The sequence below is a fragment of the Zea mays genome, chromosome 2 (genome assembly GCF_902167145.1).
Source record: "Zea mays cultivar B73 chromosome 2, Zm-B73-REFERENCE-NAM-5.0, whole genome shotgun sequence".
In the NCBI taxonomy this organism is placed as follows: domain Eukaryota; kingdom Viridiplantae; phylum Streptophyta; class Magnoliopsida; order Poales; family Poaceae; genus Zea; species Zea mays.
Window position 1 is genome coordinate 174,847,509 of NC_050097.1, and position 25,396 is coordinate 174,872,904.

The 25,396-nt window shown below is 43.7% G+C and overlaps 2 protein-coding genes and 1 non-coding gene across 3 annotated transcripts; 2 read left to right on the forward strand and 1 right to left on the reverse strand.

The window, feature by feature from the left end:
- The first annotated feature begins 2,087 nt into the window (after positions 1-2,087).
- Positions 2,088-3,352, forward strand: LOC100216673 (uncharacterized). Its single transcript, NM_001143081.1, has one exon. The coding sequence runs from the start codon at positions 2,138-2,140 to the stop codon at positions 3,053-3,055; it is 918 nt and encodes a 305-aa protein (NP_001136553.1). The 5' UTR covers positions 2,088-2,137; the 3' UTR covers positions 3,056-3,352.
- A 790-nt stretch (positions 3,353-4,142) lies between these two features.
- Positions 4,143-9,148, forward strand: LOC100274233 (uncharacterized). Its single transcript, NM_001148603.2, has 7 exons — positions 4,143-4,440; positions 6,044-6,219; positions 6,288-6,408; positions 7,031-7,155; positions 7,507-7,635; positions 7,721-7,891; positions 8,872-9,148. The coding sequence occupies exons 1-7, from the start codon at positions 4,176-4,178 to the stop codon at positions 8,941-8,943; spliced, it is 1,059 nt and encodes a 352-aa protein (NP_001142075.2). The 5' UTR covers positions 4,143-4,175; the 3' UTR covers positions 8,944-9,148.
- Positions 9,149-9,334: 186 nt separating this feature from the next.
- On the reverse strand, positions 9,335-9,407 carry TRNAE-CUC (transfer RNA glutamic acid (anticodon CUC)). Its single transcript has one exon. It is a non-coding gene; the product is annotated as a tRNA-Glu (tRNA).
- Between the last annotated feature and the right edge of the window lie 15,989 nt (positions 9,408-25,396).

Here is a 25,396-nt window from a genome sequence, read left to right on the forward strand (position 1 = left end):
ATGCTGATGAAGACTGGCGTACCCACGACTGGACACCGACGAGGCAAAAGTCATCCTTTTCATCAACAACATCCCGTTTACCAATCAACGTGACAATGACGTAGTCATGATTGAGTTTTGGCAATTCTAAAAGCCACTCACATCATACACCTTTCACTCATTCTAGAGATACGACGACCACTATGCGTAGCTTAATCGGATGTGTTCTACAAATTTTTTACTTTGTAGATGTAATTAACCGGGCGAGCCTCTCTCACGTAAGGCCTCGAGAATCAGCTAGCGAACTACACATTCTCCAAGTTAGAAGCTTGTCCAAGCAACGACGTAGAAGACAACGGAAGTGAAGACAAGTTCAGGCGAACGGTGTTTTTTGTAAATCCAATGATTAGTGAAATATATGGTTCACGATTGCAACACTTATCCTCATCGTAAGATTCTTTTATTTTTTTTGTTCTCGCGAACACTCACCTTCGTAAATTTAAGATAGATTTATATCTAAACTTTAGAGAAGTTGTAGAATGCCATATTTTAAGCCAAATAGTGTATTCCATTAAGTAGATTCCAATTTCTTTAAAATAAAAGATCCAAACAGTCTCCTGGTGCAAATTCCGGACACAACGAGAAGTAGCGAGAAATGCACTTAGTTCAGTACTACATCTTATATCTGGTGGAGAAATAATCATGGGACTAAGGCCCCGTTTGGTTTAGGATAACTAAAGTTTAGTCACTTTTAGGTCCTAAAGAAGCAAACATGATGACTAAAGTGGGTGACTAAATTTTAGTTCTTTAGTCACCAAGGAAGTGACTAAAAGTGACTAAAGTAGTGTTTTTACCTTATTTGTCCTCTCCACTTTCTTCAAATAGCAAACATTCATTAATTAATAGGGGTAAAACAGTCATTATTCACAACAATTAAAGCTCTTTAGTCCGGTTTAGTCATTGGAAACAAACGGGTTACTTTAGCGACTAAACTTTAGTCACTAAAATTTAGTCTAGTGACTAAAGGAACCAAACAGGGCCTAAGAAGAATATGCATTGCAAACAATTCCTAATGGAGTATCTACTCGTTGTCTCTAATGTGACACAAATTTAGCAATGTCGATGCATTTTTTTAAAAGAACTGACCAAACAAGACTTTGGGCCACACATAGGCAACACTAGTTTGGTTGCGTGACATATTAGGATGGGATGTTATGGATCTGGTTTGAGAGATGAAATGATCACTAGTTTTGTTTGGTTGGAAGGATGTGATGTTTACTGATTTTTTGTTTGGTTTGAGGGATAAGTAGGGATGAATTGATCTTGTCTTTTGTTTGGATGGAGGTATACGTGAGAAAGAAACAAGCATTTGTGGGATCGAGGAGCCTTGTCTCTTGTAGTTAGGAACGGCATTAATTCTTAGGTTAGGAACGACATTAAACGAAAATATTTTTATGTAGATGACTTTATTCTAAGGCTCCGTTTGTTTCGTTGGAATTGAATTCCATTTTAATAATTATAATTTAGATAAAACTAATTAAGTTTATATATTTATATATATAATATATTTGTATATTATCTTAAATCATACGAGAGAAATAGTTATATACTACATTTATGTTATAACAAAGCAAATAAAAGAGTGTGTTATAAGTTATACATCGAAAAAATAGTATGTAAATCTATGGAATCAATTTCTATCTCTCACCCCATAAATTTGAGATAGCCTTACATGATAACTTTGAAAAGTGGTGGAATGTCATATTTTAAATAAAATAGCCTATTCCAATAGTAAGGTTTCAATTCCTCAAAATGAAAGGAAACCAACAGGGACTAATTATAATTTTCATCCTCTGTTATGTCATTGCAGACAAACACATACCGAGAGAATGAAGACACCTGTCGTAGAAGTCACATAACTTATTTGGAAGGCTCAGCATGTGTTGCGGATGGCACGTTCCACTTCTAGTCTTCTCCTAGAACGGCGGTATGCCACATGCAAGTGCCCGGCCCGGGAGAACCAGTCGTTTGGCCCCTGGACGCCTTAAGTTCACAAATCACACAGATATATATAGACCATGCACTCACCACAATTAATCGCACCGCCACCTTTACCACCGAGAGAGGAACGCGAACAACCAACGATCGCCTCATCGCCATGGCACGCTCTGTCCCCATCGCGCCTCTGCTCCTGCTCCCCCTCCTCCTCCTCCTCGTCTCCACTGCGTCCGCTGCACGGACCGTGGGCGACACCGTGCAGGACGCGTGCAGCAAGACACAATTCCCCAAGATCTGCGTGGACAGCCTCACCGCAAAGCCAGAGAGCCAGAAGGCGACCCCGCGCCGGCTGGCGGAGCTGTTCGTGAACATCGCGGCCGAGAAGGGATCCGGGATGGCCACGTTCGTGCACGGGAAGTACAACAACGCCAAGGACAGCACCGTGTTCAAGTGCTACGACAGCTGCTCGGACGACGTCGAGGAGGCCGTCGCCCACCTCAACGGCCTCGTCCGGGAGCCCACCGACGCCAAGTTCCTGGAGCTCAAGTCGTGGCTCTCCTCCACGCTCGGCGGCACCTCCACCTGCGAGGACGCCTGCAAGGACCTGCCCAAGAACGGCGACAAGGACGACGTCGTCAACTTCAGCCTCGACTTCGAGAAGCTGCAGCGCGTCACGCTGGACCTCATCACCGAGGCATCCGGATCCATGTCCGCAGGCATCGCCCTGCCACCCTCCAACGCCGGAGCGCCCTCCTACGGGGCGGCGGCGCCGTTCGGAGGTGCCGCGGACGCACCCGCCGGCACCTCCGAGGGCCCTGCCAGCGCCAGCGGGCCATCAGCTGGTGACGCGCCGGCGTATGGCGCCAGCGCCAGCGGCCCGACTGCTGATGCTCCGGCGGCGGCGGCGGCGGCGGCGTCGTCCGGGCCCTCTAGCGCACCCGCGCCATCGTCGTCTGAGTCCTCCGGCGCACCAGGGCCGTCGTCGTCTGATGGGTCCTCCGGCGCCCCGGCGCCATCGTCGTCTGATGGGTCCTCCAGCGCCCCGGCGCCATCGTCCGGCGACGACGGATCAGCTTGAGCGTGAGCGATGACGCGGAGTTTGGGTCATTTCGTGCCTACTCAGAGACGACGATCTCTTCTTCCAATTACAAATTGGCCGTCCGTTTACTCCTCACAATGTGTAATGATAATAACGGATGCTACTACGTACCGTACGGATAATGGGTACGTAGCTACATGAAGCTGTCTACGGATAATGCCGTCCGTTTACTCCTCTCACATGTTTAAAATTTTAGTTTCGTTTCTTTCGATTTCGAACGCTGTTGCATATTCCCAGACCCAATAATAAAGAACCCGACAGACAATGCAACAACCTAACAAAATGTAATATATATATATATATATATATATATATATATATATATATATATATATATATATATATATATATATATATATATATATATATTGACACAAAAACAATATACTTCAACAAATTATAAACAAATCACAAGAGAACAAATAAGATACGGTTGTACCACACGGCCGGCCAAGACATAACGTGATGTAACTCAAAATTTCACATTTTGAAAAATGTAATGTATATGTGTCATTACAAAAGAAATTATGAGACCTTCGTCTTAGGCTTGTGCCAGTGCGAGACGTTACTTGGGTTGACATCGATCGCCACGATGTCAAAATACGGATCGCTTTGCCGGATGATCGATAACGCTACCGACTGCCTAAATTAGTCGGTACTAATTATACTGGAATCAAATTGGTCGGTACCGATCACCGCACTAATAATGAACCAGTCGGTACTGATCCGGTCGGCGATATCTGACTTTAGTACGTAATGTGTTTTTATTGGTCCACATGTGCGTCACGTGTCGAGAAAAAGTAGCCAAAATCAACATGAATATATAATTGACCGAGTGGTCACAAGAATAAAAATCTATCACTTTCTATATTCTAAATCTTATGAGTTACTTTATCATCCTATATACGTCTTCTGCTCGTACCTAGGTATGGTAAAAAAAAAAAAAACAAACCAAACATGCCAATACTTTGCACCGTGTCCATGCAAACAAACGGCCCGTAGTGCCTCGCTGGAAACTGGATAGAGGCATAGAGCGAACAACTGAGAAACCGTCCAAGTCGTGCCAGTTCAGCTTCAGCAGGTGACGTCGGTTCGGCACATGCCCGCCCTGACGAGGCTCGCCGCGCCGCCGCCGCTGGCGGCCCCGTCCGCACGCCGCAGGTCGCTGACCCTGCCACCACCGCCACGTCCGCCACACTGCTCCTCCTCCTGGTACAGCGGGAGGCGCTCGTCGTCAAGGCCCTCGGCCACCGCCGGCGGCGCCCCCCGCGGAGGCCCGCTCCCGGAGCCAGAGGAACTCGACCAGCTCCTCCTCACCGCCCTCCGGGCTGCTCGCATCCGCGACGAGGAGTCTCGCCGCTCAGGTATACCCAATGAATTTTCTCATATTGGAGACCTCGTGTTGTTGCTCGATTGACTTTTCGATTTGGGTTAGTACTGCTGAACTGCGCGCCACTTTTTCGACGAATCGTGGAGAAACTATAATTGCAAATCATGTGCTACGTAAATCGAGATTCTCCTACACCTGGGCTGTTGGGCAGGACGAAATCTCGGTGGATTGCATGCTATTTTTTCTTCATTGTGAACTCATTTAACACAGAATGGAGCAATCTGGTGGTCAGGTTTAATACTCCCTCTGTCTGAAAAGAATGTAATTTTCTCTTTCCGATGAGTCAAACAGTTAGTTTTGACCAAATTTATACTAGAAAGTACTAATATTTACGATGCCAAATAAATACACTCGGCCAGGGAGGGAATGACCATGCCAAATAAATATCAATAGATCAACTATAAGAGCAACTCCAAGAGATCAGTTAAAAAGATTAGCCAAATTTACCGATTTAACTACTCTCTAAAATAGATTTTACAGAAAAAGAGTAGGCTAATCCAACAGACTCGGTAACCTACGAACTGAATGTAGAGTAAAACAGGCTATCCAAAAATAGAGAGCGAAGATAGAGGGCCACTAAATTTGAAGAGTCATTTACAGAATCTATTGAAGACTTTTTCTTCTAATAATAGCTAAATTTACCTGTACTAAAACCATATACCTAGTCTCTTGGAGTTGCTCTAAACCTGTTTGGAAAATATAAATATTGATATTATTTTTCTATAAACTTGGTTAAACTTAAGAAAGTTTGACTTGTTCTAAACCTACAATTGCATTTTTTTTGGGGACAGAGGGAGTAATTGATATGAAGTCGGGCTACATGTTTAAGGTTGTATATGACCCGGCGAAGTGATTTTTTTTGAGTCATTGCAATTCACTTTGGATACTGGAGCCCTAGAACTTTGTGATGCTTTTGCTTCAAATGTGGTAGCTTAGGGTTCATGGATTCCCATAAAAAGATGCGTAACTTGAACAGAGATATAGGAATATGTCTACATTAGTACACAACTGTCTTCTGTTGTTGTCCTGATATTTCTTTTCTGGTAGAGTGGTAGGCCGATATTTGTATTTTGCTGTCAGACTGGCATTTTCGCATTGTTTGCTGTTTCAGCACAATGTGTTGGTTTATTGTGCTGCAAAATTTTAGGAACAGAACTCATTATTATGTTTTTTAAGGTCGAGAATGTCTTAATAACAACTGAGGTAAAATTTAATTAGCAAAATATTTATGCGTGCAGATGCTTAGTGCAACTTTTGTTATGTGCCTTGACTTCATTTTCTGGTCATTTAATCACATTGAAGGATGTCAAAGATCCTCATGAGTCAGGAGGCAAATGTTGATGACATGTATGTGCCTTGACTTCATTTTCTGGTCATTTAATCACATTGAAGGATGTCAAAGATCCTCATGAGTCATGAGGCAAATGTTGATGACATGTTCACTACTGTTTAAAGAACTATGTTGTACTATTTTCCTGGGAAAACATTGATAATAATCACCGTAGAGTATTAGTTTCCTTTGCTTTAGATATGTTCTATGTTAGTTCGAATGTAATTTAATGAAGTTATGCATGCAGATCCTCTTTTTATCGATCCATATGCTGCCATTCTTCTTTCACATGACGTGGCACATCATGATATGGATTATCTAGATTCACATGCACTGCCTTGGCAAGATCATTATAGGCTAACAACCAGATATATTGATGACAAAATACAGAATTTGATCAACAATTCAGAAGATATTAGACAGGTAAATTTAATCAACTCTTTCCTTCCAACCGTTTGAGAATATGCTAGCAGCTAGCTCATTCCTTATAGATTGTTCTGTTGACAGATGGAATGGACACTCGTCCGTACAGGCTGAACTGGCCAAGGTTGTCTGTTATATATGATGTGTCACCAGGAGAAGTCTTCACTGCAGCAACTCAGCAGCTCAGAGGTGTATTATAGACTTATCAGTCACAAGTTTCTTCTTTTCATTTGTTTAGATGACAGGCTTCCTTACCCATGTTTATGCCATAGTTCAATCAAAACATATGCATTTTCCACAATATACCACCATTAGTTCCTGAACCTTTCTAGTCTGGTCAGCTGAGGCACTACTAATAATTTCTTCACTGGATTTTGAGCCCTCAAACTATCAAAATTTGTCCAGCACTCCAGCTCTTCTATCCTTAAAAAAAGCTGTATTAATGAAAAAAAAGATTGTGTTTCATTATAAAATGTCAATTATTTAAAACCAGATGTAGTAACTAGTAACCATTAAAATAGCTTATCCCCTGTATAGTACTAATAAGTTCTTGTGCTGTGCCTCACTGACATATTGGGCTGTTTATTCAAAACCATATTGGTCTCGTAATGAGTTGCTTGTCGTGTTTTAGACCATGAACATTTTTTAACCATAAATACAGCAGGGGAAACCCCCACTGTAGGGTTTTTTTTATTAAAGGGAAATGTACTTATTCAGCGGCATATGGATGATTGCTTCTCTAAAGAAAACTTAGAGCTTTGATAATGATTGCCAAGAACTTACTTGCATTTATGTTTCTTATGGTTCACAGGAACTGGAGCGAAAGTATCACAAAATTGTGTTTTGCTTCATACTCCTTTGGAATCCCATGATATACAAGCGTGCTTGAGCAAAAATGGTTTCAATGGGAATAGGATCAGCTTGTGGGTACTGCAGGTAACTAGCTTAACTTGTAAGCATATTTAAATAAGTGAATTCACAAATGTCTTCATCGGCCTTGAGCACAAAACACTGTTTTTAAGGCGTCGCCTAGGCGTCGCCTAGGCGACGCCTAGGCGTCCGGGCGGTGGTCTGACGCCTAGGCGCCTTGCCCGCCTACCTCGCCTAGGCGTCGCCTAGGCGCCGCCTAGGCGTCTAGGCGATGGTCCAACGCCTTGGAGCGCCTTACCGCTTTAAAAACCATGGCACAAAAGCAGTTCAGTTATGGTGCATATGAATGTTAGTACAGTCAGTAACAACAGCTTGATAGTCTTATTTTTGTAAAATGAAGTTTTATTGGCATTGCAGGGATTACCTCTGTCCACAACCACAAGTTTGGAACATCTCTTGCTTCTCATAAGCAATCTAGCAATGAAAGGAAGTATCGTCATAGGAGAGCTGCCCCATTTTACAGACTGTACAGCACCAATGGACATGGTTGGTTGAAAAAATATATGTCAAAATCACATATTATCTTTTAAATGGGTGGCCAATAACAGTTCTGCTGTACGATGTTTTGCAGGGCTTGGAACAGGACAAACTAGAAAAGCTTTTCTTTACTCATGGCTTTCGAGTCAGCTTTGTGCAATATGATACTGTTGCAGAGGATATTGGCTTAGATCTAGCTATTACATTGGAACAATGTGGCACAATGCTTTTTGTTGCAGAACAGCTGCGGTTTTCAGATGCACAGGTGAGCCATTGGAACTTCTGTTTGATTTTTTTTCTCTCGCTACAATTGTTTTTGAAGATGATCTGAGAAGATTTTGGGATCATAGCCCTGATTTCGAATTCCTTTGTCAGAATGTTTCCTGGTAGAGTCAGTTAGCGAAGTCCGACTGATTTCTGGTAGACACCATGAAATCTAAATTCAAATATTTCCAAAAAAAATACGACTTCTGTCTAGAACTGCCTGTAATTTTTTCTTTCAAGAGCCAGACGAAAAGGTACGGGGTTCTACCTTTTGATGGCCTAGGTTTAGTTTGGCCATCATTTATGTATGAAATATATTACCAACAGTACATGAGTAATCTTGCATAAAAAACACGTACATGTAAATAAATCATTGAGGTCCACTGTGTGTTGAGTTTGAAGCGATTTAGACCGTAAGAGGAAACGGTACAAATACTAAAAGTTTTGTCAAAAACCCACTCCACCTGCAGCTTCTTTAGGTTGTGGCTGCGGCTACAGTTGCAAAAAAAAAAAAAAAAACAAAAAAAAACAACAGCAACTAACATGTACTGTTAGTAGGTCGTTATTGTGACAGCTCTGTCAGGAAATATGATTAGAAATCTGAGCCCCAGGCCCCAGCTGGGATTTCTGGTTGGTGGTCAAGTAGCTTGTTCCTAGCGGCCTTTTTAAATGTCAAGAGATCGCGTCCTTGCATCAAGTCTGTCCCTACTCACATGTGAAAACTATCGAGAAAAGTGGAATTTATTTCGGGATTTTTATTTTTTTATTTTTGGTGAGTGAACCTCCAGTAGATTTAATAGCTCAGAAATAGCAACTGGTGCAACTTCTGGATTGCTGCTGCTCATCACATGTCACAGTTTGCCGCTTTATGCAACAGTAAAAATATCATTAGAACCTTAACAAGTACCTTTGCAACAAATCCTTTTACTGACGGCTCTCTTTGAATCTTCGTTTGAATTTCACTTTTCCCGGCATTGGTAGATGGAAAGCTTCCGGATTCATTTTGGAAGAATAGAGGAAGGCGCGGACGAAGAAGGATTCGAGGAACTCTAGTCAGTTCTATGACGACCATTGATGTAACTAAGGTTTGATCGCGGTTTGGGCTAGAATCCCTGCCAGTTTTTATTGTTGGAACGTAGAACAATCGCCTATCGTTTATTTTTCATTTAGCTTGTTCTGTAACGTTTTTTTTTGGCCTTTTGTTTATGTTGGAGCAAATGGGTGACCGAACTGAACATACGCATGGTGCTTTACTGCTTATTGTATTTGTATTCATTGACAGAGAACTTATTGTATTTGTATTGATGTAAAAAGAAAACATAAGCATGTCAGTCGAAGTATTTAACGAAGAAAGCAACAAAAATATTATTGTATTTGTATTGATGTAAAAAGAAAACATAAGCATGTCAGTCGAAGTATTTAACAAAGAAAACAACAAAAATAGTTCCGTTGCCGGGACTCGAACCCGGGTCTCTCGGGTGAGAGCCGAGTATCCTGACCAGCTAGACTACAACGGAATGTTGTATCTTGGGTCTTCACACATATATTTCTTAAGCATGCGTCATGCCGCTATCTCTGTTTAATTTGTGTCTAAAACTTCGCCGAAACTGCGTAGGCTGTTTGTTTCTCAGAGTTTGGGGCGTCTACGTATTTTATTTTAAGAGAGAGAGAGAGGTAACATATAGGTGTTTTAAAGACCATGTTGTTTGAGAACTATTAGCCGTATAGTCACTGCGTGAAAAACTTGAGACTACTACTGGGCGCCGGGTCGTAGCAGCGTGGATGTCTCCGCCCGCTTGCTCCCCCGTGTCTCCGCCCGCGCAGGCCGACAAGCAAAAAAGCGTCTGACTTGCATCGGCGCGTGCAGGTCAGACTCCACGCATGTAGAATCAAGTGTTGAGCGGTCAACTGGATGTGGTCGGCCTGGGCGCAGCAGGCTGTCCAACTAATCACGCCCTATATTACTAAATTGATTGGTTTACTTGAATAACGGTGCTCTATGTCATACTCTTTCCATCATAAATTATAAATCATTTTATTTTTTTCTAAGTGTATGCATTAAACTGTTCACATATACTATATACTAGCTAGTTACTCATGCTTTGCTACGGTTTTTTAATACCATAATAAATATGTATTGAGATATTTATTTAAATATAATTACTGTTTATTTCTACGTTGAGGTACATGTAGTTTGTTGGTTAACCCTACATTTCTAGAGCATGGAGCATGGGTTCGATTGCTCGCTTTGTAATATTTTTTATATAATTATTGTTTATTTCTAAACACCAGCGGGGTCGGTACTATTTTTTATATAATTATTGTTTATTTCTAAACATCAGCGGGGTCAGGTGCTGGATAGACGCAGTAGCTAAGATAGCGTTGCACGGACATGTGGGTGTACTGTTTTCTTATATAATTATTATTTATTTCTAAACACTAAGGTACGCGTGGTACTGTGGTTTGTGGTTTGGTGGTAGCTTCGCGGTCGGGATCAGGTGTTGAACAGACATAATAGCTAAGAGAGTGTTGCACGGGCGCTAGGCGTGGGGTGTACTATTTTTTTCTATAATTATTGTTTATTTCTAAACACTAAGGTACATGTAGTCTGGTGATAGCTGCGCGGCCGGGGTCGGGTGCTGGATAGGCGCAGTAGCTGGCAGAGAGAGCGCTACGCGGGCACTGGGCGTGGGGCCCACATGGCGCGACACTGAGGCCGAGGCGCATGGGGCGAGAGAACCAGTCGGGACACGTGAGGCAGGCCCAGAGTGTTAGCGTGGAGGGTGAAGCCGTGTAGCATCAGGTACCCACATTAGGTTCTTAATAGAGTAGTATATATGTATAAGAAAAGTTGTATATTTAGAAAATTTATAGTATTACGAGATCTGAATTTTTATACAATAATATTAGACAACCAATAAACACAATTATAAGGACAACTCGTAAGGGACATCTCACCAACATATTGTTGATACATGTTCATTTGTGAGTGATGAGTGATTGTCAAGAGGTTGATCGAAACTTTTGGTTTAGTGTGTTGAGACTAACCATAACTGAAAGGGAAATGTGTCCTTGGGCCATTTCTAAGTATTTTGGTGATTAAGTGACCAACACAAATGGTTATGTGTTAAACTATGCCAAATGGTGGACAAAGTGCAAACCAATACAAAGGTATGATTCTAGACTTAGTACATTGGTTTTTGTGTACAAACATATTTGTCTAAGTGCTAGAATCAGAGAAAAGAAAAATGGAAAAGACTTGGCTCGAGCAGCCAAGACTCTGCTCAGTCTGGGTGCACCGGACTGTCCGGTGGTGCACCGGACAGTGTCCGGTGCGCCAGGCTGTCTCTGGTGAAATGGCCGCTCTCGGGAACTCGACGGCGGCGTACGACTAAAAATCACCGGACTGTCCGGTGAGCCAACGGTCGGCCGCGCAATCCGCGCGTGACGCGTGGCCGGGCCAACGGTCTGATGGGGGCACCGGACTGTCCGGTGTGCACCGGACAGTGTCCGGTGCGCCAACGGCTCCAAATCGTCAACGGTCGGCTACGCCAGAATAGGAAAGAGATCTGCACCGGACTGTCCGGTGCACCAGTCGACAGAAGGCAAGATTTGCCTTCCTGGATTGCTCTCAACGGCTCCTAGCTGCCTTGGGGCGGCGCATGAAGGAGAACACCAAGCACACTCTAAGCATTCTTGATCATTCACACTCCGTCTTTGCGCACTCGATTGGCATTCTTAGTGATTTGAGCTCCGTGGTAGTGGTGAACCTTGTGTTATTCATTTGAGCTCAAGTCTTGGCTGTGTGTGTTGCTCTTCCCACTCTTACATCTGTGCTTCTTTGTGATCATCTCATTGTAAGGGCGAGAGGCTCCAAGTTGTGGAGATTCCTCGCAAACGGGAAAAAGTAAAGAAAGAAAAACACTGTGGTATTCAAGTTCATCATTGGATCACTTGAAAGGAGTTGAGTGCAGCTCTCGTCCATTGGGACGCCACAACGTGGACTAGGCAAGTGTTGTACTTGGCCGAACCACGGGATAAATCTCTGTGTCTCTTGTGCTTGTTCTCACTGTGTCAATTGTGGTTCACAAGAGTTCTCCTTAGCCACTTGATTTCATTGTGCTAACACTTAATCAAGTTTGTGGCTTTAAGTTTCAAGTTTTTACAGGATCACCTATTCACCCCTCTCTAGGTGCTCTCAATTGGTATCAGAGCCGTTCTCTTCAAGAAAGGGACTAATCGCCCGAAGAGATGGATCCTAAGGAAAAGGGGATGGTGGTCAACGACAATGAGAAGGAGTCCATCTTCAACGAGCCAATGGACGACAAAGTCAATGACTCCGGCTCAAGTCAAAAGAAGAAGGACAGAAAGAAGAAGAGACACATCAGGAAGGTTGTCTACTACGACAGCGACGAATCTTTCTCTTCTCAAAAGGACGACGAATACGAGGAGAAAAAGAAAACGGTTAACTCGAACTTTTCTTTTGATTATTCTCGTATTCCGCATAATTCCAGTGCTCATTTGCAAAAAATTCCAGTGCTCATTTGCATAATTCCAAAATCCGTAGTCCTCTCCATCAAAACCTCCACACTTTGATGGAGAGGACTACGGATTTTGGAGTCACAAAATGCGTAGCCACTTGTTCTCTCTTCATCCAAGTATATGGGAGATAGTAGAAAATGGAATGCAATTTGATAGTTCGGATAACTCCATGTTTATTAATGAACAAATCCATAAAAATGCACAAGCTACCACTGTTCTTTTAGCATCCTTGTGCAGGGAAGAATACAATAAGGTGAGCGGCTTAGATAATGCCAAGCAAATCTGGGACACCCTCAAGATCTCGCATGAGGGGAACGATGTCACCATGCTCACCAAGATGGAGTTGGTGGAAGGCGAACTAGGAAGGTTCACAATGATCAGGGGAGAGGAGCCAACTCAAACGTACAATAGGCTCAAGACCCTGGTCAACAAGATAAGAAGCTATGGAAGCACGAGATGGACGGACCACGACGTCGTCCGACTTATGCTAAGGTCCTTCACTGTCCTTGATCCTCATCTTGTAAACTCTATTCGTGAGAATCATAGGTACATCAAGATGACGCCCGAGGAAATACTCGGAAAGTTTGTAAGCGGGCGAATGATGATCAAGGAGGCGAGATACGTTGATGAGGCGTTGAATGGCCCAATCTACGAGCCTCAAACCATTGCTCTCAAAGCAACAAGTAGCAGGGAGACGCTACCTAGCAAGGTGGCGCAAGTTGAGGCGGCCGGGCTAAATGAAGATGAAATGACCCTCATCATCAAGCGCTTCAAGACGACGCTCAAAGGTCGCAAGGAGCATCCCAACAAGAGCAAGACGAAGGGGAAGCGCTCCTGCTTCAAGTGCAGTAAGATTGGTCACTTTATTGCTAACTGTCCCGATAATGATAGTGACCAGGAACAAGGAAAGAGTGGAAAGTGGGAAAAGAAGAAGACCTACAAAAAGGCTAAGGGCGAGGCACACCTTGGAAAGGAGTGGGATTCGGATTGCTCCTCGTCCGACTCCGACAACGAAGGACTCGCCGCCTCAGCCTTCAACAAGTCGGCTCTCTTCCCCAACGAGCATCACACATGCCTCATGGCAAAGGAGAAGAAGGTAAATACTAGAAGTACTATTACATATGCTTCTTCAAGTGATGATGAGTCTAGTAATGATGAAGTAGACTATGCTAGTTTATTCAAAGGTTTAGATAGAACTAAAATTGATAAGATCAATGAATTAATTGATGCCTTGAATGAGAAAAATAGATTGTTAGAAAAACAAGAGGATCTTTTATATGAAGAGCATGATAAATTTGTTAGTGCACAAAATTCTCTTGTTCTAGAAGTTAAAAGAAATGAAATGCTTTCATGTGAACTATCTACATGCCATGAATCTATTTCTAACTTAAAGAGTATTAATGATGACTTGAATGCTAAGTTAGAAGTAGCTAATAAATCTAGCTCATGTATTGATCATGTAGTAATTTGTAATCGGTGTAAGGATTTTAATGTTGATGCTTGTAGTGAACACTTAATTTCCATTTCCAAATTAAATGATGAAGTGGCTAGTCTTAATGCCCAACTTAAGACTAGCAAGAATGAATTTGACAAACTAAAATTTGCAAGGGATGCCTACACTATTGGTAGACACTCCTCAATCAAGGATGGACTTGGTTTCAAAAGGGAAGTGAAAGTCGCCTAGAGGGGGGGTGAATAGGGCGAAACTGAAATTTACAAAATTAATCACAACTACAAGCCGGGTTAGCGTTAGAAATATAATCGAGTCCGAGAGAGAGGGTGCAAAACAAATCACAAGCGAATAAAGAGTGTGACACGCGGATTTGTTTTACCGAGGTTCGGTTCTTGCAAACCTACTCCCCGTTGAGGTGGTCACAAAGACCGGGTCTCTTTCAACCCTTTCCCTCTCTCAAACGGTCCCTCGGACCGAGTGAGCTTTTCTTCTCAATCACTTGGAACACAAAGTTCCCACAAGGATCACCACACGATTGGTGTCTCTTGCCTCAATTACAAGTGAGTTTGATCTCAAGAAAGAATGAGAAAGAAAGCAATCCAAGCGCAAGAGCTCAAAAGAACACAACAAATCACTCTCACTTAACACTAAAGCTTTTGTGGAATTGGGAGAGGATTTGATCACTTGGGTGTGTCTTGCATTGAATGCCTAGCTCTTGTAAGTGGTTGGAAGTGTGAAAACTTGGATGACTTGAATGTGGGGTGGTTGGGGTTATTTTGAACCCCAACCACCAAACTAGCCGTTTGGTGGAGGCTGCTGTCGCATGGCGCACCGGACACTGTCCGGTGCGCCATCCACGTCACCAGGCCATTGGGTTCCGACCGTTGGAGTTCTGACTTGTGGGCCCGCCTGGCTGTCCGGTGGTGCACCGGACAAGTCCTGTAGACTGTCCGGTGTGCCACCCGCGCGTGCTCTGCTCCTCTGCGCGCGCTGGCGCGCATTTAATGTGTTGCAGACGACCGTTGGCGCGAAGTAGCCGTTGCTCCGTTGGCTCACCGGACAGTCCGGTGTGCACCGGACATGTCCGATGAATTATAGCGGAGCGGATTTCCGAAGCTGGCGAGTTCAGAGTCGCTCTCCTCTGGAGCACCGGACACTGTCCGGTGGTGCACCGGACAGTCCGGTGAATTATAGCGAAGCGCCTCTGAAAATTCCCGAAGGTGCGAAGTTTGGCTTGGAGTCCCCTGGTGCACCGGACAGTCCGGTGCGCCAGACTAGGGCTGCCTTCGGTTATCCCTTGCTCTTTTTGTTGAACCCATTTCTTGGTCTTTTCATTGGCTAAGTGTGAACCTTTGGCACCTGTATAACTTATACACTAGAGCAAACTAGTTAGTCCAATTATTTGTGTTGGGCAATTCAACCACCAAAATTAATTAGGAAAATAGGTGTAAGCCTAATTCCCTTTCAATCTCCCCCTTTTTGGTGATTGATGCCAACACAAACCAAAGCAAATATAGAAATGCATAATTGAACTAGTTTGCATAATGTAAGTGTGAAAGTCGCCTAGAGGGGGGGTGAATAGGGCGAAACTGAAATTCTCAAAAATAATCACAACTACAAGCCGGGTTAGCGTTAGAAATATAAACGAGTCCGCGAGAGAGGGAGCAAAACAAATCGCAAGCAAATGAAGAGTGTGACACGCGGATTTGTTTTACCGAGGTTCGGTTCTTGCAAACCTACTCCCCGTTGAGGAGGCCACAAAGGCCGGGTCTCTTTCAACCCTTCCCTCTCTCAAACGATCCCTCGGACCGAGTGAGCTTCTCTTCTCAAATCACTTGGGAATCAAACTTCCCGCAAGGGCCACCACACAATTGGTGCCTCTCGCCTCAATTACAAGTGAGTGTTTGATCACAAGAAAGAATCAAGAAAGAAGGAAGCAATCCAAGCGCAAGAGCTCGAAAGAACACAAGCAAATCACTCTCTCTAGTCACTATGGCGTTGTGTGGAATTTGGAGATGATTTGATCTCTTTGGTGTGTCTAGAATTGAATACTAGAGCTCTTGTAGTAGTTGGGAAGTAGAGAACTTGGATGCAATGAATGGTGGGGTGGTTGGGGTATTTATAGCCCCAACCACCAAAAGTGGCCGTTGGGAGGTTGTCTGTTTGATGGCGCACCGGACAGTCCGGTGCACACCGGACAGTCCGGTGCCCCCTGCCACGTCATCACTGCCGTTGGATTCTGACCGTTGGAGCTTCTGACTTGTGGGCCCGCCTGGGTGTCCGGTGCACACCGGACATGTACTGTTTGCTGTCCGGTGTGCCAGCATGGGCGATTCTGACTCCTGCGCGCGCATTAAATGCCGTTGCAGGTAGCCGTTGACGCGAAGTAGCCGTTGCTCCGAGGTTGCACCGGACAGTCCGGTGCACACCGGACAGTCCGGTGAATTATAGCCGAGTCGCCTCTGAAAATTCTCGAAGGTGGCGAGTTTGAGTCTGAGTCCCCCTGGTGCACCGAACATGTCCGGTGGCACACCGGACAGTCCGGTGCGCCAGACCAGGGGTGCCTTCGGTTGCCCCTTTGCTCCTTTGTTGAATCCAAAACTTGGTCTTTTTATTGGCTGAGTGTGAACCTTTTACACCTGTATAATCTATACACTTGGGCAAACTAGTTAGTCCAATTATTTGTGTTGGTCAATTCAACCACCAAAATTAATTAGGGACTAGGTGTAAGCCTAATTCCCTTTCAATCTCCCCCTTTTTGGTGATTGATGCCAACACAAACCAAAGCAAATATAGAAGTGCATAATTGAACTAGTTTGCATAATGTAAGTGTAAAGGTTGCTTGGAATTGAGCCAATATAAATACTTACAAGATATGCATGGATTGTTTCTTTCTTATATAACATTTTGGACCACGCTTGCACCACATGTTTTGTTTTTGCAAACTCTTTTGTAAATCCTTTTCAAAGTTCTTTTGCAAATGGTCAAAGGTAAATGAATAGGATTTTGCAAAGCATTTTCGAGATTTGAAATTTTCTCCCCCTGTTTCAAATGCTTTTCCTTTGACTAAACAAAACTCCCCTAAAGGAGATCCTCCTCTTAGTATTCAAGAGGGTTTTGATATATCATTTTTGAAATACTACTTTCTCCCCCTTTTGAATACAATAGGATACCAATTGATAAATACTCTTGGAGAACACTAAGTTTTTGAAATGGGTGGTGGTGCGGTCCTTTTGCTTTGGGCTCATACTCTCTCCCCCTTTGGCATGAATCGCCAAAAACGGAATCATTAGAGCCCTTAAAGTAATGTCTTCTTCTTTGGTCATAAATAAGTGAGTTAAGATTATACCAAAGATGAAGTCCTTTTGTTCTCTCCCCCAAAGATGGAGAGTGGCTTGGAGCGACGGCGAAGGATGGGTTGCGGAGTGGAAGCCTTTGTCTTCGCCGAAAACTCCAATTCCCTTTCAATATACCTATGACTTGATTTGAAATAGACTTGGAAACACATTAGTCATAGCATATAAAAGAGATATGAACAAAAGTATATAAATGAGCTATGTGTGCAATCTAACAAAAGAAGTTGCGGGAATCAAGAATATTGAGCTCATGCCTAAGTTTGGTAAAAGTTTGTTCATCAAGTGGCTTGGTAAAGATATCGGCTAATTGATCTTTAGTATTAATGTAAGCAATCTCGATATCTCCCTTTTGTTGGTGATCCCTAAGAAAATGATACCGAATGGCTATGTGCTTAGTGCGGCTATGCTCGACGGGATTGTCGGCCATTTTGATTGCACTCTCATTATCACATAGCAAAGGAACTTTGGTTAATTTGTAACCGTAGTCCCGCAGGGTTTGCCTCATCCATAGTAATTGCGCGCAACAATGACCTGCGACAATGTACTCGGCTTCGGCGGTTGAAAGAGCGACCAAATTTTGCTTCTTTGAAGCCCAAGACACCAAGGATCTCCCCAAGAACTGGCAAGTCCCTGATGTGCTCTTCCTGTTAATCTTACACCCCGCCCAATCGGCATCCGAATAACCAATCAAATCAAATGTGGATCCCCGAGGGTACCAAAGCCCAAACTTAGGAGTATAAGCCAAATATCTCAAGATTCGTTTTACGGCCGTAAGGTGGGATTCCTTAGGGTCGGATTGGAATCTTGCACACATGCAAACGGAAAGCATAATGTCCGGTCGAGAAGCACATAAATAGAGTAAGGAACCTATCATCGACCGGTATACCTTTTGATCCACAGACTTACCTCCTGTGTCGAGGTCGAGATGCCCATTGGTTCCCATGGGTGTCTTGATGGGCTTGGCATCTTTCATCCCAAACTTGCTTAGAATATCTTGAGTATACTTCGTTTGGCTAAGGAAGGTGCCCTCTTGGAGTTGCTTCACTTGAAATCCTAAGAAATACTTCAACTCCCCCATCATAGACATCTCGAATTTCTGTGTCATGATCCTACTAAATTCCTCACAAGTAGATTCGTTAGTAGACCCAAATATGATATCATCAACATAAATTTGGCATACAAACAAATCATTGTCAAGAGTTTTAGTGAATAGAGTAGGATCGGCCTTGCCGACTTTGAAGCCATTAGCGATAAGGAAATCTCTAAGGCATTCATACCATGCTCTTGGGGCTTGCTTGAGCCCATAAAGCGCCTTAGAGAGCTTATAGACATGGTTAGGGTACTTACTATCTTCAAAGCCGGGAGGTTGCTCAACATAGACCTCTTCCTTGATTGGTCCATTGAGGAAAGCACTTTTCATGTCCATTTGATAAAGCTTAAAGCCATGGTAAGTAGCATAGGCTAATAATATGCGAATTGACTCAAGCCTAGCTACGGGTGCATAGGTTTCACCGAAATCCAAACCTTCGACTTGGGAGTATCCTTTGGCCACAAGTCGAGCTTTGTTCCTTGTCACCACACCATGCTCATCTTGCTTGTTGCGGAAGACCCATTTGGTTCCTACAACATTTTGGTTAGGACGTGGAACTAAGTGCCATACCTCGTTCCTTGTGAAATTGTTGAGCTCCTCTTGCATCGCCACCACCCAATCCAAATCTTGTAGTGCTTCCTCTACCCTGTGTGGCTCAATAGAGGAAACAAACGAGTAATGCTCACAAAAATGTGCAACACGAGATCTAGTAGTTACCCCCTTATGAATGTCGCCGAGGATAGTGTCGACGGGGTGATCTCGTTGTATTGCTTGGTGGACTCTTGGGTGTGGCGGCCTTTGCTCTTCATCCTCCTTGTCTTGATCATTTGCATCTCCCCCTTGATCATTGCGGTCATCTTGAGGTGGCTCATTTGCTTGATCTTCTACTTCATCAACTTGAGCTTCATCCTCATTTTGAGTTGATGGAGATGCTTGAGTGGAGGAGGATGGTTGATCTTGTGCATTTGGAGGCTCCTTGGATTCCTTAGGACACACATCCCCAATGGACATGTTCCTTAGCGCGATGCACGGAGCCTCTTCAATACCTATCTCATCAAGATCAACTTGCTCTACTTGAGAGCCGTTAGTTTCATCAAACACAACGTCACATGAGACTTCAACTAGTCCAGTGGACTTGTTAAAGACCCTATATGCCCTTGTGTTTGAGTCATAACCAAGTAAAAAGCCTTCTACAGTTTTAGGAGCAAATTTAGATTTTCTACCTCTTTTAACAAGAATAAAGCATTTGCTACCAAAAACTCTAAAATATGAAATGTTGGGCTTTTTACCGGTTAGGAGTTCATAGGATGTCTTCTTGAGGATTCGGTGAAGATATAACCGGTTGATGGCGTAGCAAGCGGTGTTGACTGCCTCGACCCAAAACCGATCCGAAGTCTTGTACTCATCAAGCATGGTCCTTGCCATGCCCAATAGAGTTCGATTCTTCCTCTCCACTACACCATTTTGTTGAGGGGTGTAGGGAGAAGAGAACTCATGCTTGATGCCCTCCTCCTCAAGAAAGCCTTCAATTTGAGAGTTCTTGAACTCCGTCCCGTTGTCGCTTCTTATTTTCTTGATCCTTAAGCCGAACTCATTTTGAGCACGTCTCAAGAATCCCTTTAAGGTCTCTTGGGTTTGAGATTTTTCCTGTAAAAAGAATACCCAAGTGAAGCGAGAATAATCATCCACAATAACTAGACAGTACTTACTCCCGCCGATGCTTATGTAAGCAATCGGGCCGAATAGATCCATGTGTAGGAGCTCCAGTGGCCTGTCGGTCGTCATGATGTTCTTGTGTGGATGATGAGCTCCAACTTGCTTCCCTGCCTGGCACGCGCTACAAATCCTGTCTTTCTCAAAATGAACATTTGTTAATCCTAAAATGTGATCTCCCTTTAGAAGCTTATGAAGATTCTTCATTCCAACATGGGCTAGTCGGCGGTGCCAGAGCCAACCCATGTTAGTCTTAGCAATTAAGCAAGTGTCGAGTTCAGCTCTATCAAAATCTACTAAGTATAGCTGACCCTCTAACACTCCCTTAAATGCTATTGAATCATCACTTCTTCTAAAGACAGTGACACCTACATCAGTGAATAGACAGTTGTAGCCCATTTGACATAATTGTGAAACGGAAAGCAAATTGTAATCTAAAGAATCTACAAGAAAAACATTGGAAATAGAATGGTCAGGAGATATAGCTATTTTACCAAGACCTTTGACCAAACCTTGATTTCCATCCCCGAATGTGATCGCTCGTTGGGGATCTTGGTTTTTCTCATATGAGGAGAACATCTTTTTCTCCCCTGTCATGTGGTTTGTGCACCCGCTGTCGAGTATCCAACTTGAGCCCCCGGATGCATAAACCTACAAAACAATTTTAGTTCTTGACTTTAGGTACCCAAACGGTTTTGGGTCCTTTGGCATTAGACACAAGAACTTTGGGTACCCAAACACAAGTCTTTGACCCCTTGTGTTTGCCCCTAACAAACTTGGCAACTACCTTGCCGGATTTGTTAGTAAGCACATAAGAAGCATCAAAAGTTTTAAATGAAATGGCATGATCATTTGATGCATTAGGAGTTTTCTTTCTAGGCAACTTGGCACGGGTTGGTTGCCTAGAGCTAGATGTCTCACCCTTATACATAAAAGCATGATTAGGGCCAGAGTGAGACTTCCTAGAATGAATTTTCCTAATTTTGCTCTCAGGATAGCCGGCAGGGTACAAAATGTAGCCCTCGTTATCCTGAGGCATGGGAGCCTTTCCCTTAACAAAGTTAGACAAGTTCTTAGGAGGAGCATTAAGTTTGTCATTGTCTCCCCTTTGGAAGCCAATGCCATCCTTAATGCCAGGGCGTCTCCCATTATAAAGCATGCTACGAGCAAATTTAAATTTCTCATTTTCTAAGTTGTGCTCGGCAATTTTAGCATCTAGTTTTGCTATATGATCATTTTGTTGTTTAATTAAAGACATGTGATCATGAATAGCATTAACATCAATATCTCTACATCTATCACAAATAGACACATGCTCAATAATAGATGTAGAGGGTTTGCAAGAATTAAGTTCAACAATCTTAGCACGTAATATATCATTTTTATCTCTAAGATCGGAAATAGTGACATTGCAAACATCAAAATCTTTAGCCTTAGCAATCAAATTATCATTTTCTACTCTAAGGCTAACAAGAGAAGTGTTTAATTCTTCAATCCTAGCAAGCAAATCATCTTTATTATCTCTAGGATTGGGAATTGAAATATTACAAACATGTGAATCAACCTTAGCATTTAAACTAGCATTTTCATTCCTAAGGTTGTCAACCATCTCACGACAAGTGCTTAGCTCATTAGATAATTTTTCACATTTCTCAATTTCTAGAGCATAAGCATTTTTAACCTTAACATGCTTTTTATTTTCCTTGATTAGGAAGTCCTCTTGGGAGTCCAAGAGACCATCCTTCTCATGGATGGCACTAATTAATTCATTTAATTTTTCCTTTTGTTGCATGTTAAGGTTGGCAAAAAGAGAGCGCAAGTTATCTTCCTCATCACTAGCATTATCATCACTAGAGGATTCATATTTAGTGGAGGATTTAGATTTAACCTTCTTTTTGCCGTCCTTTGCCATGAGGCACTTGTGGCCGACGTTGGGGAAGAGGAGTCCCTTGGTGACGGCGATGTTGGCGGCGTCCTCGTCGTCGGAGGAGTCGCTAGAGCTTTCGTCGGAGTCCCACTCCCGACAAACATGGGCATCGCCGCCCTTCTTCTTGTAGTACCTCTTCTTCTCCTTTCTTCTCCCCTTCTTGTCGTCGTCCCTGTCACTATCACTTGATAATGGACATTTAGCAATAAAGTGATCGGGCTTACCACACTTGTAGCAAACCTTCTTGGAGCGGGACTTGTAGTCTCTCCCTTTCCTTTGCTTGAGGATTTGGCGGAAGCTCTTGATGACGAGCGCCATTTCCTCATTGTCGAGCTTGGAGGCGTCTATAGGTTGTCGACTTGGTGTAGCCTCCTCCTTCTTTTCCTCCGTCGCCTTGAATGCGACGGGTTGAGCTTCGGATGTGGAAGGATCATCAAGCTCGTTGATCTTCCTCGAGCCTTCGATCATGCACTCAAAACTTACAAAATTTCCGATAAATTCCTCGGGGGTCATTTTAGTATATCTAGGATTACCACGAATTAATTGAACTTGAGTGGGGTTAAGGAAAATGAGAGATCTTAGAATAACCTTAACCATTTCGTGGTCGTCCCACTTCGTGCTCCCGAGGTTGCGCACTTGGTTCACCAAAGTCTTGAGCCGGTTGTACATGTGTTGTGGCTCCTCCCCTTTGCGAAGTCGGAACCGACCGAGCTCCCCCTCGATCGTTTCCCGCTTGGTGATTTTGGTGAGCTCATCTCCTTCGTGCGCGGTTTTGAGCACATCCCAAACTTCCTTGGCGCTCTTCAACCCTTGAACTTTGTTATACTCCTCTCTACTTAAAGAGGCGAGGAGTATTGTTGTTGCTTGAGAGTTGAAGTGCTCGATTTGGGCCACCTCATCCTCATCATAGTCTTTATCCCCTACGGATGGTACCTGTGCACCAAATTCAACAACATCCCATATACTTTTGTGGAGTGAGGTTAGATGAAATCGCATTAAATCACTCCACCTAGCATAATCTTCACCATCAAAAGTTGGTGGTTTGCCTAATGGGACGGAAAGTAAAGGTGCATTTTTAGAAATGCGAGGGTAATGTAGGGGGATCTTACTAAACTTCTTACGCTCTTGGCATTTAGAAGTTACGGAGGGCGCATCGGAGCCGGAGGTCGATGTTGATGAAGTGTCGGTCTCGTAGTAGACCACTTTCCTCATCCTTTTGTGCTTGTCCCCTCTCCGATGTGGCTTGTGGGAGGAAGATCTCTCCTTCTTCTCTTTGTGGTGCGAAGAAGATTTCTTCTCCTTCCCTTTGTTGGAGGAGCTCTTCTTCTTCTCCTTCCTCTTGGTGCGGGACTCTTCCGATGAAGTGCTCCCGTGGCTTGTAGTGGGCTTTTCGCCGGTCTCCATCTCCTTCTTGGCGTGATCTCCCGACATCACTTCGAGCGGTTAGGCTCTAATGAAGCACCGGGCTCTGATACCAATTGAAAGTCGCCTAGAGGGGGGGTGAATAGGGCGAAACTGAAATTCTCAAAAATAATCACAACTACAAGCCGGGTTAGCGTTAGAAATATAAACGAGTCCGCGAGAGAGGGAGCAAAACAAATCGCAAGCAAATGAAGAGTGTGACACGCGGATTTGTTTTACCGAGGTTCGGTTCTTGCAAACCTACTCCCCGTTGAGGAGGCCACAAAGGCCGGGTCTCTTTCAACCCTTCCCTCTCTCAAACGATCCCTCGGACCGAGTGAGCTTCTCTTCTCAAATCACTTGGGAATCAAACTTCCCGCAAGGGCCACCACACAATTGGTGCCTCTCGCCTCAATTACAAGTGAGTGTTTGATCACAAGAAAGAATCAAGAAAGAAGGAAGCAATCCAAGCGCAAGAGCTCGAAAGAACACAAGCAAATCACTCTCTCTAGTCACTATGGCGTTGTGTGGAATTTGGAGAGGATTTGATCTCTTTGGTGTGTCTAGAATTGAATACTAGAGCTCTTGTAGTAGTTGGGAAGTAGAGAACTTGGATGCAATGAGTGGTGGGGTGGTTGGGGTATTTATAGCCCCAACCACCAAAAGTGGCCGTTGGGAGGCTGTCTGTTTGATGGCGCACCGGACAGTCTGGTGCACACCGGACAGTCCGGTGCCCCCTGCCACGTCATCACTGCCGTTGGATTCTGACCGTTGGAGCTTCTGACTTGTGGGCCCGCCTGGGTGTCCGGTGCACACCGGACATGTACTGTTTGCTGTCCGGTGTGCCAGCATGGGCGATTCTGACTCCTGCGCGCGCTGCGCGCGCATTAAATGCCGTTGCAGGTAGCCGTTGACGCGAAGTAGCCGTTGCTCCGAGGTTGCACCGGACAGTCCGGTGCACACCGGACAGTCCGGTGAATTATAGCCGAGTCGCCTCTGAAAATTCCCGAAGGTGGCGAGTTTGAGTCTGAGTCCCCCTGGTGCACCGAACATGTCCGGTGGCACACCGGACAGTCCGGTGCGCCAGACCAGGGGTGCCTTCGGTTGCCCCTTTTCTCCTTTGTTGAATCCAAAACTTGGTCTTTTTATTGGCTGAGTGTGAACCTTTTACACCTGTATAATCTATACACTTGGGCAAACTAGTTAGTCCAATTATTTGTGTTGGTCAATTCAACCACCAAAATTAATTAGGGACTAGGTGTAAGCCTAATTCCCTTTCAAAGTGCAAAAGGTTACTTGGAATTGAGCTAATATAAATACTTGTAGAATACACATGGATTGTTTCTTTTATTTTTAACATTTTGGACCACACTTGCACCACATGTTTTGTTTTTGCAAATTCTTTTGTAAATTCTTTTCAAAGTCCTTTTGCAAATAGTCAAAGGTAAATGAATAAGACTTTGCGAAGCATTTTCAAGATTTGAAATTTTCTCCTCCTGTTTCAAATGCTTTTCCTTTGACTTAAACAAAACTCCCCCTTACTGAAATTCTCCTCTTAGTGTTCAAGAGGGTTTTAAGATATTGATTTTGAAAATCTACTCTCTCCCCTTTTTGAACACAAGGAGAAACCAAATTGAAAAATTCATATCAATCGGAAAATTCTTTTTAAAATTAGGTGGTGGTGCGGTCCTTTTGCTTTGGGCTAATACTTTCTCCCCCTTTGGCATGAATCGCCAAAAACGGATACTTGAGTGAAATATAAGCCCTTTTCTAACTACTTTCTCTCCTTTGGCAAATAAAATATGAGTGAAGATTATACCAAAGACGGAGAGATGCTCGGAGCGATGGCGAAGGATGAGTGACGTAGTGGAAGCCTTTGTCTTTGCCGAAGACTCCAATTCCCTTTCAATATACCTATGACTTGGTTTGAAATTTACTTGAAAACACATTAGTCATAGCACATGAAAGAGACATGATCAAAGGTATATGAATGAGCTATGTGTGCAAATCAACAAAAGAAGTTC

What these genes read in the sequence shown, in the direction of transcription:
- LOC100216673 (NM_001143081.1), top strand. Translation starts at nt 2,138, where the DNA reads ATGGCACGCTCTGTCCCCATCGCGCCTCTGCTCCTGCTCCCCCTCCTC.
- LOC100274233 (NM_001148603.2), top strand. Translation starts at nt 4,176, where the DNA reads ATGCCCGCCCTGACGAGGCTCGCCGCGCCGCCGCCGCTGGCGGCCCCG. An exon ending in TCAGCTTGTGGGTACTGCAG is followed by an intron (nt 7,156 to 7,506) that starts GTAACTAGCTTA and finishes TTGGCATTGCAG; the next exon opens with GGATTACCTCTGTCCACAAC. An exon ending in TGCGGTTTTCAGATGCACAG is followed by an intron (nt 7,892 to 8,871) that starts GTGAGCCATTGG and finishes CGGCATTGGTAG; the next exon opens with ATGGAAAGCTTCCGGATTCA.